The following is a 20,013-nucleotide window of genomic DNA, read 5'->3' on the forward strand; positions in this document are numbered from 1 at the left end:
CCCGTTAACAAATGTGAACAACTTTTCCTGAGGGAATATCAAATCTTCAACAACATACTGTTGTACTTTACGTCGTCTCCGTCTAACATGGAACAAAAGATTCTATAGTGGAACCTTCTAGCTGGTGCTGGAAACAAGCACCCATGAAACGCCATTTTCATAAAGATGGCTGCGGTCAATTGCGGTGACTTGCACCCTGACTACACTGCTGCTTGATGAGTGTTTGTTTTTGTGTATGAGTGTGTGGTCTCTGCTAACAACTAAAACGTAAACATATTACATAAACATAATATTGAGTGGAAAGATATATTACAAAAACATAACATTGAGTTGAGAGATCTTTTGTTAGAATGGTATGTATGGTGAAGCAATATGTTTAAGTGTTTATTAAAAAAAGAACAGAAATACAGAAATCACAACTGCATTCCAATTTACACATAAAAAGCAGTGACAAAAATAAATGGAAAGAGTTTTAAAGTGCTCAAATTCTCAGTAGTTTGAGTGCATAGAAGAAGAGGGCTGAGATCTCCCATTTGTTAACACTTTAAATTGCACAATCTGAACACATGGACTTAACTGACATCATATGAAGGGAGTGATTGGAGAACTGAATCAAATGCCTTTAGACAAATTGCTTAATTAATGACTTAATCAAACAATACAAGTTTAGTCAATTAGTTTAAGGGCATTTACACCTTGATCAGTGCATGAATAAGAATTACGCCAGCTCAGGCATCAAACCCACTCAGAGATGTAAACATTTTTTTTTAAGAAATCAAAAACGTAATCTTCAAAAATATTAATTCATACACTCATGTTATCACAGTTTAAGCGACTTTGGCTTGAACAAAAATATATCAAGAGCTAAACAAGTTTATAAAAAAAAAAAAAAAAAAAAAAACTAAAAACAGTGGAAGTGCATCTTATGATCAAAATAGGTTTCGAAAAAAAAAAATTACTTAGTTTGAAACACACCATGCTAGTTACCTACGATATAGTCTCTTATTTTAGGGTGGCTTTTTAATTTCAAATTCAAAAACGAGACCCTGCCAGTGGTCAATCAAATCATTAAGCAAACAAATCACAAATCATCAAATAGTTTGACACACCCCCTCCGTTAAACAGAGCTGCTCACAGCATTCTCTATTCTCACATAACAACCAGTGTTTACACATAACTAAAGCAAGTGTCAGCAGTCCAGTGCCACCACTATAACTTTTAACATTCCACAGCCCTGCAGTTTGTCTTTTCATTAAAAAGATGCTTAGTCAAAACAGTTAATATCAACTAAAAATCGCAAAAATAAAATGAGTACCCGGATCTTAAGTATATCACCTGAAACATCATTCTGGACTTGAGTCAATATGTACACCACCTGTGAATATCAGCTTGAATTCTTGTTTCAGTTCTGGTTTTTTTTACGGTGGTTATGATAATAAATAATGGTGTTTATGCAGAGCAGGCGTAGTCTTGATTTTGGTTCAGTTGATGTCGGAAGCATGTTCATATGCAGAAAGGCACATTTTTTTTTTCCTCTGTTGAGTTGGCAGAAGTGCAGTTACTCTGTGTCGTTAATGATGCTTGTGCTGTCAACCTCATCGAAGCTGCGCTGGTAGCGGACAGCACTAAAGAAGTGGTGGCGCGTCTTCTTGAAAACAACATACAGTGCAATGCCCAATATGGCTGGTATCACAATGATGCAGAAGATCACTGCTGGTGTGATGCCACTTGACCCTATAGAGACAGACAGACAGACAGACAGACAGACAGACAGACACACACACACACACACAATAGCATATCAGTCTAGGCGGAACACTTTGGGCTTTTTTGTAATACTGAATGAGTTCAGACTGCACTTTCGTAGAGACTGAACCTTCTAAAGCCTTTCTGTAGGCTTCACCTTGTACTCAGAGTCTAACCTGGATCAGCAGCAAGTATTTGTAAAACACACTTCTTTACACAGGACTTGGGAATTGTACTATATGCAATTAAACAGTGGGATTTTTCGATAATAATCACAGACACAAACATAGATCCATGGGTCACTCACGCATAGGGGCCTTGCAGACGATGCGACTGCGGCTATCTCTGCAGCTGGTCTGTCTCCAGGTGCCTTCCTCATTGGTCAGCATGACAGCGCAGATGTTTGGAAGCAGAGAAGTCAACTTTTGATCTTTGTTCCACTTGAAGAAGTCCACTTTGCTGTCGTCCATCCATCTTAAATCTTAACAAAGGCAATATCTAATTATGGCTGTCAATGGCAAAAATCCTGGATGTCCATTAACCAATAAATCAATATTCTCTCAATAAGTATTCCACAAAACAGTGCATACGATATGTGGGGGCCTAGTAGTACACTAGCAGGAATGGCGTTGCCATGGCATAATGAAACACAGCAACTTTTTAATGGCAATTGGATAAAGAATGGTTAAGATATCAGCTCATTTACTTTATTACAGCGCCCCTAGAGGACAAATTACGGCAATTTCCTTGTGCGTTCTCACAATCAAGTACCAAGTCCCTGTGCCAACTTTGACTTTAGTACATCAAGCCGTTGCTGAGATATGAGCTCACTTTCTATACAGCGCACCTAGAGGCCAAATAATGCCATTTTCCTTGTACATCCTCACAATCGACTATAAAGTACAGTATAGTCTATAAAGATATAGACTATAAATACTGTACCAAGTTTGGACTTCATACATCAAAGCGTTGCTGAGATATGAGCTTACTTCCTGTTTTCAGCACCCTTAGAGGCCAAATGATGCCAATTTCCTAGTGCGTCATCACAATCAGGTACCAAGCCCCTGTACCAAGCCCCTGTAAGTTTGACTTTAGTACATCAAAACGTTGCTGAGACATCTCACTTCGTGTTTTCCCCCTATAGAGGCCCAGTGATTCCAATATCCTATTGTGTCCTCACAATCAGATACCAAGTCCCTATATCAAGTTTAGACTTTGGACATCAAAGCGTTGCTAAGATATGAGCTCACTTCCTGTATTGCAGCGTCCCCTGTAGAGGCCAAATTACATCACTTTCCTTGTACGTCCTGATTGTCAGGTACCAAGCCCCTGTACCAAGTTTGGACTTCGGACATCAAAGCGTTGCTGAGATACGAGCTCACTTCTTATATTGCAGTGCCCATAGGACATGCCAATGCCAACCATGGCAGAAGTAAGTATAATAATAAGAAAACATAGAAACACAATGGGGTCCTGCACTTTTAGTGCTTTATCTCTTTATCTCTCTATGAAAGTCTATGAAGTTAGAAGAAGTCATAGTTTAATTGACTTCCAAAATCAGCTTAAGAAACTGCTACATACTAAACCTCACATGTGAGAGGGGGCTTTCACGTTTAATCGGATTGCTGTTGTCTTACTTTTTGTGTCTGACTCGAGGCCAAGCCACACATGGCTGGTGATGTGGGGGTTGTCCCTGATGTACTTGGAGATAAAATCGTTCTCCACTTCGCTTTTGATGCTGAGCAGGTGTGCTGATGAATCTGTCAATCAAATGTAAGCAGAGGACATTCATGTAAAGGGATATTAATAGTAACACACACACACACACACACACACACATATAGGCCAGATGTTTTAATTCAGGTAATTTGAAAACCCTAGACAGAAACATCTTCACAAATATCTAAATATTCCATTTAATTTGGTCACACTCATCAATAAAGAGCAATGGCAATACATGAACATGTTCCTCTGTAAAGAGGGTAACAAACTAAGACCTTGAATCAAACAGACCTTGTCAAACCTGACCATTTATTTTGATATTGACACCAATTACCTGTCCAATTTACAAACTATAATTTGAAACTCATAAACTCTCATAAACTCTCAATTTATGATACCTGTAAACATAATCTAACATTGTCCATAAATAGACACAATATTTATACTCACACAATCATTTAGCACTTATGCAATTAGTTGTCAATCAGCGTAACTGTCTAAAGTACACAATTCATTAAAAACAAGTACTGCCTCCTGAGATCAAAATCTACCTAGCTCTTTGCAGACTCTCTTGGCGTCGTCAAGGGTGTAGACAGTGAAGTTGTAGAAAGTCATGTCGAAGGCGTAGCAGTGGTCCTCATGTTCCATCCATTGAGCGATACCGTCTGTCTTGGGGCAGCGGTTGGATTTCAGGGCTTTCCGAGGGCTCGTGCCTGTAGATTGTTGTGAGATTTTAACATGTTACAATCAATAATATCAATTAGAAATAATAATAATAAAAACTAACAAAAATAGTGTAGAGTGGCTCTTGACTGCTGATAGGAGGCAAAGTCACCAGCATCCTTACGCTCTAAGGTGCTGTTGTAGCAAAGTGCCCCCTCCATCCTCTCCTGGCAGCTGATACTCATCCACATCCCGGAGGTGTCCATGAACACACAGCCGTCCACCACAGAGCCTTTGTGGAAACCTGTCGGGATGTAGTCAAACTCAGATCCGTCTGACCACTCATAGTGGGAACCATTACTCTGATTGGTGGGCACAGAGAGAGAGAGAGAGAGAGAGAAAAGAGAGAGAAAAAAATAAGAGAGAATTTAAATGAAAAATATATGCATTAACACTAAGAGAAAATTACAAATACTAAAATATATAATATACAATATGTACTCTAATGTAAAAACATATTTACTAATATCAATTTGAATGACCACAATCTTACTGTGTGATGCACTTTGCCAGAATGAAATGCTAAAATGCTTATTCCAATTTGCTCCATTTTTTTACAGTCGTTTGAAGAGGGGGAGTTGTATATGGACAAAGTCTTAATTTTCTGATTACTCAATAATTGTTCAGTCATAGAAGACAGCCTATGATGACTATTTCTACATTCTGGACAATTATTTCTCTTTTTTTTTAATTGACTAAATATATTTAGTGAAAAGTCCTTGAAAAATTTACATCAACTCCAATAACGTCAAATCTGACAAAGGTATTATGTCCTGATCAAAATGAAGACCTGACACTTACGAAGCTCACATCCTGATTGGACAGGCCGATCCAGAGGGGGAACCCATCCCTTTTAGCCATGGCCAGCAGCTCCGTGCCCTGGGTAGTGTTGTGAATGCTGGCAAGATGGCCGCCGCCCCGTGCACATTCCTCCTGAGCCTGGAACCAGGTGAGCTTGCGGCCCACTACGTGGTAGCTGTAGTTAATGTATTTCCTTGCCTCCCATGGAGATATCTTGAATTCGTCCTTGGGATCTTTAGAGGGAAGAATTAAGAATTAGCATTTGTCTCCAATCCTTTGACAAAACATTTCCCCTAACTAAAGAGAGTAACATCTCCTGAAAGGCACAGGTGCCAAGTTCCTCTGCTCAGAGAGAGGCTCCTAATGGCCAGGCCATAATGAATGTGCAACTGAAGCACAACATCCACAGAGCATATGCTGCACCAATATGCTGCAACTATAATCAAAGGAATGGCTACATTAGACACAACAGCAGCACATACGCAACATCGGAGAAAAAATGCCATAAAGGTTTTGTTGGCTTGTGCTCAGTGTAGCCCTGCTGTAAAGGTTCTGTTGGCTTGTGCTCAGTGTAGCCCATAAGGTGCAGCTATAAGGGTTCCTACTTTAGGAACTTCAGAACTTTCCGTTAGAGGTCTCCATGTGGCCTCCAAGGCAAGGCATTACTGGGATCACTAGTGGACTTGACGACAAGATAGTAGGTCTTGTCTACAATAACAATGGGGCAGATGGTCACAAACTGCAATGCCTCGGACATAAGGGCAAACTGAACTCACTGCGCTCAATCTTGCAAGCCACTACACTCCTTTGCTTGAAGTGTTGGAAGTACTGTTCCTTGGAGAAGAGATCCCAGCTTCCGTCCAGACTAAGACCTGCCAGGAACTGCCCGTTCACCTCCGGCCGACCACCCTTCCAGTTGGAGTACTGCACATACGTGTCATCATACCACTTCAGCTGCTGGGCTGCGGGGGGTAAAACACAGACCTCAGATCAGGGACGTTCAGGCAGACTGTTCTCTGATGACAGTAGTAGAGTAATTAATCCTGATCCAGGGTCATCAAGGCAAGACAGGACATTACATGTGCCAAAAATGTCCAATAGTTAGTTAGTTAGTTAGTTAGTAAGTAAGTAAGTCAGTAAGTAAGTATTAATAATAAGCAGGACAGTAGGAGTAGGCTATAGCCACAACACCTATGCCATATTGGCTGCAAATAACCATCATTAGTAACATGTCATTATTTAAGTAATTAACTGAATTCATATTTGGAGTTCAGAGGGTACACTTCTTTACATTATTCAAACTATGCTATCGTAATGTGACGATCATTATTTAAGCAGGCCTACCAAACTGACAGCAGTTTGGTAGCGAGTTCCAAATATGTATGGAGCCATCGTTTGCCGAAAAACAACCTCAAAGTATGGCACCCAAACTTAGATCAGGTATAGTTGTGTAATTTCTCTTCAAACTATTTGATCTTAGTCCACTCTCATTCAGTAAGTGCTTTTTAATTTGGAAAATATTAGGGACACTTATTCTAAAACATAGGCTACAAAAAGCATGTTTAGGCCATGTCAATTATTATTATTCTGTGGATAAACCATTATTTCCAATCATGGTTTATCCACAGAGCGTATTATAGTATTTCAATGCATAGCCAACACATATAAAACAAGGCAGACAATGTTTTGGCGCTCTATAAGTGAAATTAAATTTAAATTAGAAGATAATTTTTGCCATTATCACAGAGTGAAACACGATTCAGCGTGACCATTTAATATGTAATATTGCATATGGTTTGCTCAAAATCATATTAGTCTACTACAGGGGTGTCAAACTCATATTAGGTAGTGGGACAGGTTTGTTGGATGGAGACCTCGTGGGGGGCCATCATTTGTCATGGTCATTATCATTTTTCTGCATCGGTGTCAGAGTGTTAATTGATGATATCCCTTATAAGCAAACAAGTACAAATAATGAACTGATAATAATGATGGTTTGTACTAGGTTTAATCAATTTATCAGATCATAGAGATATTGCTTATTACACAATGTTGAAGACAACTGGATGTGCATATCTTTTTTTTCTAATTTTCCTTACCCAAAACATCTTGGGGGGCGTATGAAACCTGCTGGCGGGCCTGATCTGGCCCCCGGATCTTTGTTTGACACCCCTGCTCTACTACATAAAATAACAGCCTGGTCGAGTGTTATATGGTGTTTAAAACTGGTTTGAAAGCTACAACCATGTTTTCGTGTTTTCATGAATTTAATTGTTTGGAATAGCAGAAGATATGTAAGGCCTATTATTCTTTGAAAGACTATTCAGATGCCCAATATTGAGATTTCAAAAGCTATTGTAATCTCATCTGACACATTCCATGTAAAGGTATTGGTCAATGCTGCGATTGGTCAGCTTTCACCAAACCTTTCATTAATTGAATCTAACCTGGCCCAACCTACTTATTGTGTTTGATCACACCTCCCGCTAGCAATTCAGTACAACACTGTGCATGCTCTACCATATTTGCCGATGTTATATCGCCGCCAAACTCGTACCCATAGTCTCCTAAAGACTAAAGTCCAAAAGCCATTTAGGGAAATAAATAAAGATAAATAAATGAAGATGGCTGAGAGAATCTGATTAATAAATAATATAAGTCAAAAGGGCCCATGCAGCTGAGTGAGGGGCAGTGTGTGGGGCTGGAACTCACTGGCGTTGTCTTTGTACAGCCCCAGCCATACAAAAAGGGCCAGGTCCTTCAGGGGCTGGAGCTTCTCCCGCAGAAACGCATTCTCATCCTCATCCCTGATGGTCAGCAGCACTGCATTTGGGTCTGGAAGATACACAGGTGAAATTCCTACCTCTGAAAATACGAGTTTTCAACTGTCTCGGAGTATCAATTTCCATAAAATAAAACAGACATGTAATAGCTGGGGCAATTAGTAATTGGTTTTATAACTATATGATATTTATCATATATTCTAAAGCAGTGGTTCTCAAACTTTTCACAATGAGTACCACATCAGAAAACAATTGGTTCTTCAAGTACCACCATTATGAACAGCATTAAAATACAGTAGCGTAGGCCAATTTAATATATTATACACTGTACACTGTTTTGCATTGTTGCTGGTAGGTACCATGGAAATTTCACTGGCACTGCTCACGTTGCCAGTAGCACTTGTCCTGGGCTCAATGTCGCAAACTTCAGTTTCTGCTCAACATATTCACACCACTTCAATTTCTAACCAGTCGTGACATACTGGTTAGGGCTTCAGGCTTGTATCCAGAGGGTTGCCGGTTCGATCCCCGACCAGTAGGAATGGCTGAAGTGCCCTTAAGCAAGGCACTTAACCCCTCACTGCTCCCCTAAGTGCACTGTAGCAAGGCAGCTCACTGTCTTTGGGTTTGTGTGTGTTTCACCTCACTGTGTGTTCACTGTGTGCTCCTGATTTACATTTCACTAATTCCCATTTGGATGGGATAGAAAAGCCTTGCTTGCAATCAAGGACATGGGTAGATAGATGGAGGAGAAATCAAAAAGGCACCCAATAAATAGAAAGTTCTATGGAGATGTGCAAAAGTTGGAGAAAGTCAGATATGTGTGTGTGTGTGTGTGTGTGTGTGTGTGTGTTTTGACGTGTGATGAAATAATAGTGTGAGTTCAGGGTTGGGAAATGTTTGCTGAGGAGTGAATGTGTGCAAAGTCAGTATAGTGTGAGTTCAGAGTTGTGTGTGTGTGTGGCCTGTGGGGATAAAAAAGTTCTCCTGAGTCTCTCAGTTCTGGCTTTGTGACTACATGAGTCTCTCTCAGTTCTGGCGCTACTTCTTGATTTCAGCGTAGGAATAATCCATTGTTAGGATGAGAAGAGTCTTTTAGAATCTTTTGGGCTCTTAGGAGTACTCTTCTGGAATAGATATCTTGTAGAGCAGGGAGTTGAGTTCTTATAGTACGTTCAGCTGAGTGCACTACTCTCTGCAGAGTACTACAATCTCTAACTGTAATCTCTAAATGTTCCATACAGTTAAACTAGCCTAGTAAACCTATTGGCTAAAAATCCTTAACCACACTACTTTTAATTTAAAATAGCTTTTGTCTTTCATGAAAATAGTATATTTACTCTTGATATATAATTTGAAGTTTTTATTTTCACTCCTGGAGTACCACTAGAAAGAGTCTGCATACCACAGTTTGAGAACCACTGCTCTACTTCTTTGGAAGTGTATAAGGCCAGATATGTCTGTTAGACTTCCACACATCCAGGCCAGTGGGTGTGCAGCAGGGCTTCACTCACGGAGCTGCAGGCATGTCTGCTGGAATTGGCCTCTCTCCTGGTGCTCCCATCTGGAGTGCACCAGCTGGAAGGTGTAGCAGTTGTCTTTGTAGGGGAACCAGTTGGGGCCGTTGCCCTTGTGGGGGCAGAGCCTGGAGGTGTGCTCCGGGGTGATGACGTCTTCTACAATTCAGGATATTTGGGGAGATATGTTACTATACTGACCTCATTCCACCTCATGACTAACTGTTCTTCTTTCCTTGATTGTTATACTAACTAATTTTACATTACATTAAGATAAAATGTGTTTTCTACAGTAGTTAAATAGGTAATATAATAGAGAATGTGTAGCTGTAAGACATTGATATGAATGCCATCCTTTTTTACCACAGTCCCTTAACCAACTACGCCTGGTCTTTCACCGTACCAGTTGTAACTTGGAAGGCAGCAGGATTGTATAGCTCAATATACAAGCTCTCCCTGTTTGCCATTTGCCATTTAAAAGACTATAGGAAACCTCTCTGAGTCCTTAAAAGAAACTCTCTCTATCCTCTTCCCCAGGATACCCTGCTGTGGCCATCTCACCATGGGGGACGTGGCAGATGGCTCCACTTAGGCCTTGGCCGCACTCAGTGGCTTTCCAGAAGCCGTCCGTGTCCAGGTAGACACAGCGACCTGCGGTGCTCTCTTTGGACCAGCGGCTAAACATTGTGTGGCTGCGGTCGGTCCACTGGTAGTACTGTCCATCCTGCCATGCACACACACAAGGAAAGTAAGATGTGGTAGTACAAACATGCAACCAATCTACTACTTTCAAATACATAAAACAATTAAACAAACATGGATCACAGAAACTCTGTCAAATCTCTGTCAAAACAGACCAGCTTTAAAGAAAATATCCAACAGAGTCACATTTTACTTGTGTAATCCACCTGCAAACGGTTAATTGAAATTCAAGTTTAGCCTTTAAAATAGGTGTTGAACAAAACTGAACATCACCTTAACCAAACCCAAACCCACCTAGTCAGATTACCAAGTAAAGTGTGACATAAAACAATGCTACAAGTCCCTGTATATAAGGCAACTGTGTAAAACCCTGCATAATACTATTACTGCATATTGCTATTAGAAATGCACGTACGTCCTCACTATACAGGCCGATCCAGAGGGGTTTGCCCAGTCGGCTCACGTTGACCGTCAGCACGGCCTGCTGGAAGGCATCGGCCACACTGGCCAGCTCCATGTTCTGGTTCTTGCAGAGTTCCAGTGCATCGAACCATGTCATGTTCTCCTGCTGCACTAGCTGGTAGGTGTGGTTGAGCACGTGGAAGGTATCCTTGGAGATTTGGGCCACCTCGGGCTTGTCTGAAAGAGAGCAGCAACGCATGACTTCAGGAGAAGTAGAAGACAAGAATGAGGAATGAAATGAGAAAAGAGGAACAGAAAAGAGATGATGTAGTAGATAAACAAATAAGAAATGCAAGACTTGACTAGAATAGAAACATCAAGAACAGAGTGCAAACAGAAGTGCAAGGTACAGAGGGATCTGAAATGGACACGAGAGATTGAAAAAAGACGAGATGTTGGAACTGACATGGCAGTAGACATACTGATATGGTGTGTGAGAGAGAGGAGATGGAGAGAGAGTAAAATGTCAACAAGTGTGATAACATCCAGACAGACAGACAGACAGACAGACAGACAGACAGACAGACAGACAGACGGTAGGTGAGGGAGGGAGGGATCTGCATGCTTACCTGCATAGTGCTGGCAGATGGACACATTCTGGAAGTCAGTGCAGAAAGTGTAATCCCAGGTGCCCAGCATGTCTGAGTTTGGATCACTGAAGATGTACGCACACAGCTCGAGCGCCTCTGGGGAAAAAGCCTGGAAGAACAGGCAAGGTGACATTATAAACCCAGCAGTTTATATCTCTGTGCCGTTCTGTATCAAATATATGTAGTATCTAATATCAGTATCAGATAAATAATGACTTTATATAGCTCTTCATCTAATATTTCTGAAAATACAGCTCAGCCTCTTAAAAAGCATCGAAAGAAAAAAAGAAAGAAAGAATGAATGAATAAATGGTGGCACTTGCATTGATGTGCATGCGTCGGTACTGCCCATGCACCAGTGGGTGGAAGTTGAGGTAGTCGACGGGTGTGTTGTCTGCCCACTGCATGGTGCGCAACTTGAGCTTGAGGCCGATCCATGTCCTCAGGGGGAGGGAGGGCAGGAGGGTGGTGATGAAGTCTGAGACAGACAGAAAATAATCAAGTGTGCAAATTAGGAGTGAATACGTGACACGTGAGTGAATAAGTGTGTGAGTGAGTGAGTAGAAGTGGTTCGATTTCTGAGAGTGAATGGATGAATAAGAAAGTGTAAGTAGAGTAAGAGTAAGGAAGCAAATGAATCAGAGTATGTGAACCATAAAGCAACAGTGGAAAAGCGTAGAAGGATAAATGGATGGATAGATACAGTAAATAGACAGATTGATAGAGACAATGAGGTCACAGATCACCTTGCTCCACCTGGTCTCTGATGGTGAGCAGCTGGCCTCTAAGGCCCTTGCAGATCTCACCAGCCTTCTTTGCAGTGGTTTCCACAGGCGTGACCACAGTGTAACACTGCCAGGAACACACACACACAAGCATACACAAAAGGGAAATGAAAAATTACATACTACTGAGAAAATGTAGTGGCACAACCAAGAGCAAAAGGTTCCACAGCATCTCTGTGAGAATGTTCTCTCTCAAAAAGTCACACAAGTAGATGTAGAAAGAGAAGAGTGAAGTTCCATTGTCATTGTCTGGTGATGCTCCATGAGAGTGTGGTGTTTTGGGTGTGTATGTTTAGGGCAGGCTGAGATTACTAGTGTGCGTGTGTACAGTATCTAGGAAGAAGAGAAGATACTATATGTGTGTGTGAGTGAGTTAGAGAGCTACTGAAGTGGGTGGGAGAAAGCGGGAGAGAGAGAGTATTTGTGTGTGTGTGTGTGTGTGTGTGTGTGTCAGACCTTGTCTCTGAAGGCAATGGAGCCAGCGTCACAGGGTAGGCCCTGAGGATGTGGCCCTATTGGCTGCGCTTCTGCAGTGGTCACATTCAACACCTCGCACACAAATGGTAGCTTTTCTGAGCACCTCTGGTCGTATTCTGCAGAGAAGGACATGTAAAGCCATTAAGGTGTCAAAGGAAAAAAAAAAAAAAAAAACACACACCTTACGCAAACACACATATAATATATGTGTGTACCAACTGCTGCCACACAATTACTGAGATCAAGTTCTTTCTTGTATTTGTTCAAACATAAGCCCATAATGGCTTCAGTCATTACATATTTGTTAACCACTACACTACCACCACCCCAGACGGTGTAGTGAAACTGTACTACAAGCAAACCTGTATTAAAACATTACACTTGTACTGTCACAGAAAATGATGCATTCACTGAAAGTAAGATTGTGTCTGACTACAATTCCAGTTTAGTTTTTACATGGGACATGTGATTCATGTCTGAAAGGACTATACCAGTACCATCTTTTCTAGTATAAGACACATTGTGTATTTAAACTGCATGACAATGTTTTATGTACTGACCACACCAATGCATTAAACAAGCTGGTTATCTGTGTCAGGTTATCCACCCCTTTGTAGCTATTTGCTCACTATTCTTAGGTTAACAGTATTTACTGACTTCAATTCACTTGTGAAAATGTCCTAATGCCATTGACATAATGCCACTATCACTTTCATAATACTCACAAAAACTATACAGCCTAGGTCACTCATAGAGTGAATAAAATCTACAGAAACAATTTCACGTTAGACTAAATGCCACATGGCTATATGGTGCACACAACAACAATGAAAACCAGAGAAAATAATGAAGACAAGAAATGCATTAAATGTATAGCCATGTAGTAACATCCTGGCTGAAGACATTTTGCACAAGTCTAAACCAATAGGTTAATGTGAAGGAAATGCCAGCAGAGCGGCCTAGGGAAGAGAAGCTGCTGTTACCTGGAAAAGCTGAGTCCTGACCGAGGGAGGCACAACGGCCCAGGAAGCCGCTACGATATAAGTGCAACTGAGTGAAACTAGAAGAGGAAGAAAGGAGGGAAAGAGAGAGATACGTGGTGCATTGTATTTGAATTCATATCTATTCATGTTAATAAAAATCTATAATCCAAAGTCTATTTCAGGACAGACAAGCCTCTCCAAACTCACTGTGATATGATAACACAAACAATGAGCAAGACTCACGGTGAGGGCATAGCAGAGCCTACTTCCCTTAGGTCAGCCCACCAATTCAAGTACACAGATCGAGAGAGCTGAAACATACAAGGTAAGAATTACACTCACACACAGAATCGCATATAAACACACACACACACACACACACACACAACAAAGAGAAGAACAGTGAGGTGCACACAAACAGGAAGGCATGAGCACATAGAAAAGAAAATCAAAGGTGGAGAAACCCCGAGTGAGATCAAGAGAGAGAGAGAGAGAAAACAATATGTAGGGAGAGAACGGAAGAAAGAAAGAGAGAGCAAGAAAGAGTGTGTGAGAGAGTGACAGAGAGAGGGAGAGAGAGACCTGTTGCATTTTCTGCTGGATGGCCCTAATGGCGTTGGTGCTAGCAGGTGCAGCCAGACGGCTGCTGTTGCTGGAGCAGTACAAGCTCGCCTCCTCATATGATAGCCATCTTTCCGGCTCAAACCAGAACTCCTCTCCGTCCACAAACACCGACGTATTATGGAAGCCCCCTGACGCACACATATAAACAAACACATTTTTGCTTTAAATTTGATTTGCTTTAGATTTTAGATTACAGTACTTTGAATCAAACAATTGTTCTCTTTAGTCCACATGACAACATGTATTATATTGCTAATAGTCACAGTTAGACTTTACAAGACACCACTCAAATAAAACACATACAGGACTCATTTTTGAGCACAAGTCTTACCTGGGTTATACCAAGCAGGGATCTTTGGAGTGGCACCTAGTGGTTTGTAACAAAATAAATAGACAACATTAACATTCTGCTAGGAGTTGGTTGATATGTTGCAAGGTCTGTGTGTATGTGTGTGTGTGTGTGTGATGATGCTGCCCTTGCACACTATTCCATATATGCCTTTCTGTGTGCATCTTAGACATGTTATATGTGTTTAGGTGTAGGATTTTGCAGGTGTGTGTAGGTGGACATGTGTGTGTGTGTGTGTACAGTATGTGTGTGTGTATGCGTGGCTGTGCACATGTGTGTCTCTGTGTGTGTGTGTGTGTGATGTTGCTGCTCTTGCACACTATATATGCCTTTCTGTTTGTGTCTTAGACATTTTTAGACATTTTATATGTGGGATTTTGGAGGTGTGTGTAGGTGCACATGTGTGTGTATGTGTGTGTATATGCGTGCACATGTGTGTCTCTCTGTGTGTGTGTGTGTGTGTCTGTCTGTGTGTGTGTGTGTGTGTGTACCTCTGGGGATCTGACAGGCCCACTCAAGCGGGGCATCACAGTGGAAAGGTGTGGCATAGAAGGGCCGCGGTGGGAGGTCGTGCAGCATGAAGAAGAAGAACAGGTGGAAACTGCCACGCAGGGACTTATGGACAAAACAACAACAACAACAAAACAGAACAAACAAACAAAGAAGCATTCATCACTCACTTCAACCACGCTCACCTGCTCTCTAAGTACCAGTGAAGTATCAGCAGCTTATTACACGGCTCTTCAGAGTGCTGCAGAAAGTTCCATTCACATGAATGAGCCTTCCCAACGTTCGGGCCTATGTTAAATCTATATAAATCACCGCTGTCAATAGCAACGGGTTGATTAACATCTTTCATATCCCTCCGTTGCGCGTCGAGATTCTGTTCACCCTGTCGGGACTTATTTTCTGATAATTACCGGCAGACAATACATTATCCCTTACATAAACACGCTGCCACAGATATAAATACAACCTGGACACTGATTCCATTTTTCATGAATAGTAGTACCAAGCTAGGGTATGGTTGACTGGGTATGGTTTTCCATACATCTGACCCAATGCACTGTATTTGGTAATAGTGCTTTTCATGTATGGTTTTTAAGTATTTTCTTTGCAGAGATGGTTATCTAACTAATTGCATGTTAGTTGTTTCCCCCCCCCCCTCCACACCCCGATAACGTCCCCGTCTCTGCCATCCGCATGATGGAGTGGTATATAGAGTGAGGTATGAGAGACTGTTTGTCTTTGGAAAACTTTGAGAATACTGGTAAGGGGGGGGGGGTTGGGGTGGTGGAAACTCACCTTGAATGCAGTGCAGTCACGATTATACTCGTCATCCTCATGAATCTCCATTGGGAACATGGAGGTAGACAGCTGAGACAAACACACACACACAATTAATTAATGTGCATCATCAGGAACATTAGTGAATTATTTTGGGCCCTATCATGACATTCTAGTCATCTCACTCGTCAAAAGTCTATTCAAATTTAGTAGGATGTCCAGTTCACATTGGGAGGGGTTTCGTTATCAAACGTGGAGCGCATGGCGCAACAAGGTGTTCCTAGGTTTTTTAATCAGTCATATGGGTGTGTTTGGGGCGTAACATCATTTTAAACCAATGAGAATGACATCTGTCATTCCCTTTAACGGCCAAAGCGCGATATGTCAAATAAATGCATCGTTATTTTGGCATTCAATGGCGCATTTATAGGAGGCTGCTTGCGAGACCGTATGTAATAGTCATTCTTAAACCATGCTTTACTAAAACCTAGCATAGCCTTCACGCATTTGCACTCGTCTATTATTTGAACTCATTGGCAAAGTGAAACTAACTTCACCAAGGAGTCAGTCAACGACAAGACAGTTATATGCAGTTACTTTCACTATTGACTGACAATGGGTTACCACCGAAAACATAGGCTGGAAAAAGCAACACTTACCCTAATGTTGCTCAAATGACTGAATAAAACAACATTTATCCTGCAGAGGAGTTGCTTATATCTCGTGACAGTGCGTCTTCAGCTGTGCTCCGTACTTGTCTCTCGCCTCTCCCCTAATCACTTTTAACCGTCATTACCAATTGGCAAATGATGGTGAATAACTACTCATCATGAGATGTACAGTATTTCGTAATATCTTTATTCTAATTATGTTTCCCATTGTAATCGTGCAATTTGTAATGTTTTGCATGGATGTGCGCTGGTGTGCGTTCATGAATGATAGAAGGATGGTGCGTGCACCTGCCAATATGACTGTTGACATGCTCTTAAAATAGCATATGAACAACTCGCCATTGACTTCTGACCAGGTTTAGGTGGTGTATGATAGCGATTTTTAGACAACGCGCTAGTTCCCTCCCTAGGTTGTTAATTGCCACACCCCTGGGCGTGATGTTTAAAAAATAAACGTGCAAAATACCGAATTCAACTTTGCGCGGTGAAAAACTAACTTTACGCCATGCGCAGGTGCCCAAAATACAGCCCTGAAGCTTTGTTACTGAATACTGTGTAACTGTACACTGACAGTATTCCCTGTTTAGCTGTATTCTCTACATTTAGAGAACTATATAATAATGTTACAGCATAACAGGCCAACACAGGACAGGCTAATAACCCTGACAAGTATCAGTCAGATTTTCACTGAACTACAGGGTATAGGGCACCAAATGAGGTCAGATATGCACACACACACACACACACACACACACACACACACACACACACACACGAACACATACACAAATCTACACTTACCGGTCTGCCGTCGCTCCATTCCCAGGCGTTCTCATTGTTTGGATTTCTGCGGTTCAGCCCAACCCAGAAGTATCGGTCATCACTGCAAGAGAAAAAAGAGACAAAATTAAACAGATCTTGGTACACGCCCACATCCAGTCCAGGGGTGGGGTGGGGAGTGTTGGGGGCCTAATGACTCTGACCAGCAGTAAGGTCAGTGTCATTATGCAGTCAGTAGCACGGAAAAAGAAAATGGACTGATATTTGATCTGGTAATGGTCCTAGTGCTGCTTATCAAGAAGGATCACATTTCTCAACTAAGACTCACACAATGAGCCATCTGCAGTGCTGAGGCACATCCTGTCTATTCATTACAGAATGCATGGAAAAAATCAAAACAAATCTGAGAGATTAAGACAGACTGCTGTGGGATGGAATGTGTTGGAATGACTAGGGGATGTCTACATTATTATATAGGGGATGTCTACATTAGCATATAGGGCATCTCTACATTATTATATAGGGGATGTCCACATTAGCATATAGGGCATGTCTACATTAGTATATAGGGGATGTCTACATTAGTATAGGGGATGTCTACATTAGCATATAGGGCATGTCTACCTGATTATATAGGGGATGTCTACCTTATTATATAGGGGATGTCTACATTAGTATATAGGGGATGTCTACATTAGCATATAGGGCATGTCTACCTTATTATATAGGGGATGTCTACATTAGCATATAGGGCATGTCTACATTAGTATATAGGGGATGTCTACATTAGCATATAGGGCATGTCTACATTAGTTTATATAGGGATGTCTACATTAGTATAGGGATGTCTACATTAGCATATAGGGCATGTCTATTTTCTGTCAGCTTAACATCTGTAGAGAGGGAGAGAGAGAGTAAGACAGACAGAGGGAGAAGAAGAGAAAGAATGAGGGAAAAGAGAGACCGTGTACCTGATGGTGTCCCTCATAACAGAGTGTAGTGCGGTCATCTCGTCCACATGTCCAAAACTGGGCAGGTGAGCTCCCAGTGAGCGGCAGAATCCCTCCGCCTCCACCCATGTACGCGTTCTAGTCAACCGCTCCTCATGAAACACCTGCGACACACATACACACACACACACACACACACACACACAATACCCCCCGCCCCAAACACACACACACACACACAACCCCCCAACCCCCCGCCCCCCAAAACACACACAGACACACACAGTGACAGAGAGAGTGTGTGTGGGAGAGAAAGAGAAAGAGTAAGAGAGTTTCAAAAGCCAGATGCTTCCGCTCTTTCATTACACAACTTTAACTCACAGAACATTTCCCAACCTCTGTGTTGCCATCTGTCTCTCTCTCTCTCTCTCTCTCTCTCTCTCTCTCTCTCTCTCACACACACACACACATATTTCATGCACACAAGAGGATGAAGTGTGAAGTGTGTGAGAAGTGATGAAGTGTGAAGTGGCTCTTCACACAGAGCATTTAAGTTACTCTTTTTTTTCCAGTATATTTTTAGGCTTTTTATGCCTTTAATTGACAGGATAGTGGAGAATGACAGGAAGTGAGTGGGAGAGAGAGTCGGGGTGGGATCCAGAAAGGACCACAGGGCGGGAATCAAACCCGGGTCGCCGACGTACGGTGCAGGTGCCCCAGCCAGTTGCGCCACGGCTGGGGCCTATTTTAGTTACTCTTTCTAACACCCTTCACTCTATCACACTCTTTTCTCTCAAAGTCGCTCATTATCCTTCTGTCTGTCACATCTGTCACATCTCTCTTTCTCACACGTGTGCGCACACACACACACACACACACACACACCTTGTAGCAATATGGTATTCCAGGTTTGGAAAACCAGTCAGTCGGGCAAGGTGCATTGATGTTAATCTGGGGTACAGGCATCGGGGCCTTCAGGTATTTCTTACAAATGGTGCCAGCTTCAAACAGGCTGCAGTTCTTAATGTACCACTTCCCCAGGGGCCTGTTGGTGGACATCACAGCACAGCCACCACCATTCAGGTCTACACACACACACACACGTAGAGATGGATGGGGCAAATCAACAATGGCTTAAATACATTATACACAGATATTGTAAACAAAACCCATATCCTTAACACACACACACACACACACACACACACACACACTAGAGGAATAACCACACAATGACCTTAAAATATACAATGATGATAACATTACAAGTGAAGTGAATAACACTGCTTACTGATTATCATGGAACCTGTTAGTGTGTGTGTGTGTGTGTGTGGGGGTGCACATTGATGCACATGGGGAGTGAAGGCTGGCCCATGTTGTCAGATGCAGCAGACCAGTCAGGCTGCCCATGCTGACCCCTGTCCACTCCTGAAAGTGTCAACAATGAGCATCAGAACTGGACCAAGGAGCAATGGAAGAAGAGGGCCTGGTATGATGAAACTTGTTTTCTTTTACATCACATGGATGGCCAGGTGCATGCACGTCATTTACCTGGGCAACACATGGAATGACACCAGGATCAGAAGAAGGCAAGCGGGCGGAGGCAGTGTGATGCTTTGGGCAATGTACTGCTGGGAAACCTTGGGACCTGCCATTCATACTTTGACACGTACCACCTACCTAAGCATTGGTAAGCCTACATGGAAATAATATTCCCTGATGGCAGTGGCCTCTATCAGGAATGGTTTGAGGAACACAACGTGTTCAAGGTGTTAACTTGGCCTCCAAATTCCCCAGATCTCAATCCAATCGAGCATCTGTGGGATGTGGTGGACAAACAAGTCCAATCGATGGAGGCCCCACCTCGCAACTTACAGGACATAAAGGATCTGCTGTTAACGTCTTGGTGCCAGATACCACGGCACACCTTTAGAGGTCTAGTGGAGTCCATGCTTTGATGTGTCAGAGCTGTTTTGGCAGCAAAAGGGGGGACTACACAATATTAGCCAGGTGGTCATAATGTTATGGCTGACTGAGCACAAATAAACACAGATGAACCTG

At 42.1% G+C, this 20,013-nt stretch overlaps 1 protein-coding gene across 1 annotated transcript in view; it reads right to left on the bottom strand.

Annotated features, from left to right (window-relative positions):
• Positions 1-1,114: 1,114 nt before the first annotated feature.
• Positions 1,115-20,013, bottom strand: part of ly75 (lymphocyte antigen 75) — a 32,448-nt gene continuing 13,549 nt past the window's right edge. The window contains 24 exon segments of the mRNA XM_048234544.1: positions 1,115-1,734; positions 2,054-2,227; positions 3,384-3,506; positions 4,020-4,181; positions 4,316-4,493; positions 4,993-5,225; positions 5,769-5,954; positions 7,705-7,827; positions 9,290-9,451; positions 9,854-10,016; positions 10,410-10,633; positions 11,026-11,155; positions 11,370-11,524; positions 11,793-11,898; positions 12,288-12,424; positions 13,292-13,368; positions 13,535-13,602; positions 13,874-14,043; positions 14,247-14,282; positions 14,756-14,879; positions 15,570-15,641; positions 17,024-17,105; positions 17,974-18,116; positions 18,838-19,037. Of these exon segments, the coding sequence (XP_048090501.1) occupies positions 1,559-1,734; positions 2,054-2,227; positions 3,384-3,506; positions 4,020-4,181; positions 4,316-4,493; positions 4,993-5,225; positions 5,769-5,954; positions 7,705-7,827; positions 9,290-9,451; positions 9,854-10,016; positions 10,410-10,633; positions 11,026-11,155; positions 11,370-11,524; positions 11,793-11,898; positions 12,288-12,424; positions 13,292-13,368; positions 13,535-13,602; positions 13,874-14,043; positions 14,247-14,282; positions 14,756-14,879; positions 15,570-15,641; positions 17,024-17,105; positions 17,974-18,116; positions 18,838-19,037 (3,404 nt within the window). The 3' untranslated portion in view covers positions 1,115-1,558.

This window comes from Alosa alosa, chromosome 23 (genome assembly GCF_017589495.1).
Source record: "Alosa alosa isolate M-15738 ecotype Scorff River chromosome 23, AALO_Geno_1.1, whole genome shotgun sequence".
Lineage (NCBI taxonomy): Eukaryota > Metazoa > Chordata > Actinopteri > Clupeiformes > Clupeidae > Alosa > Alosa alosa.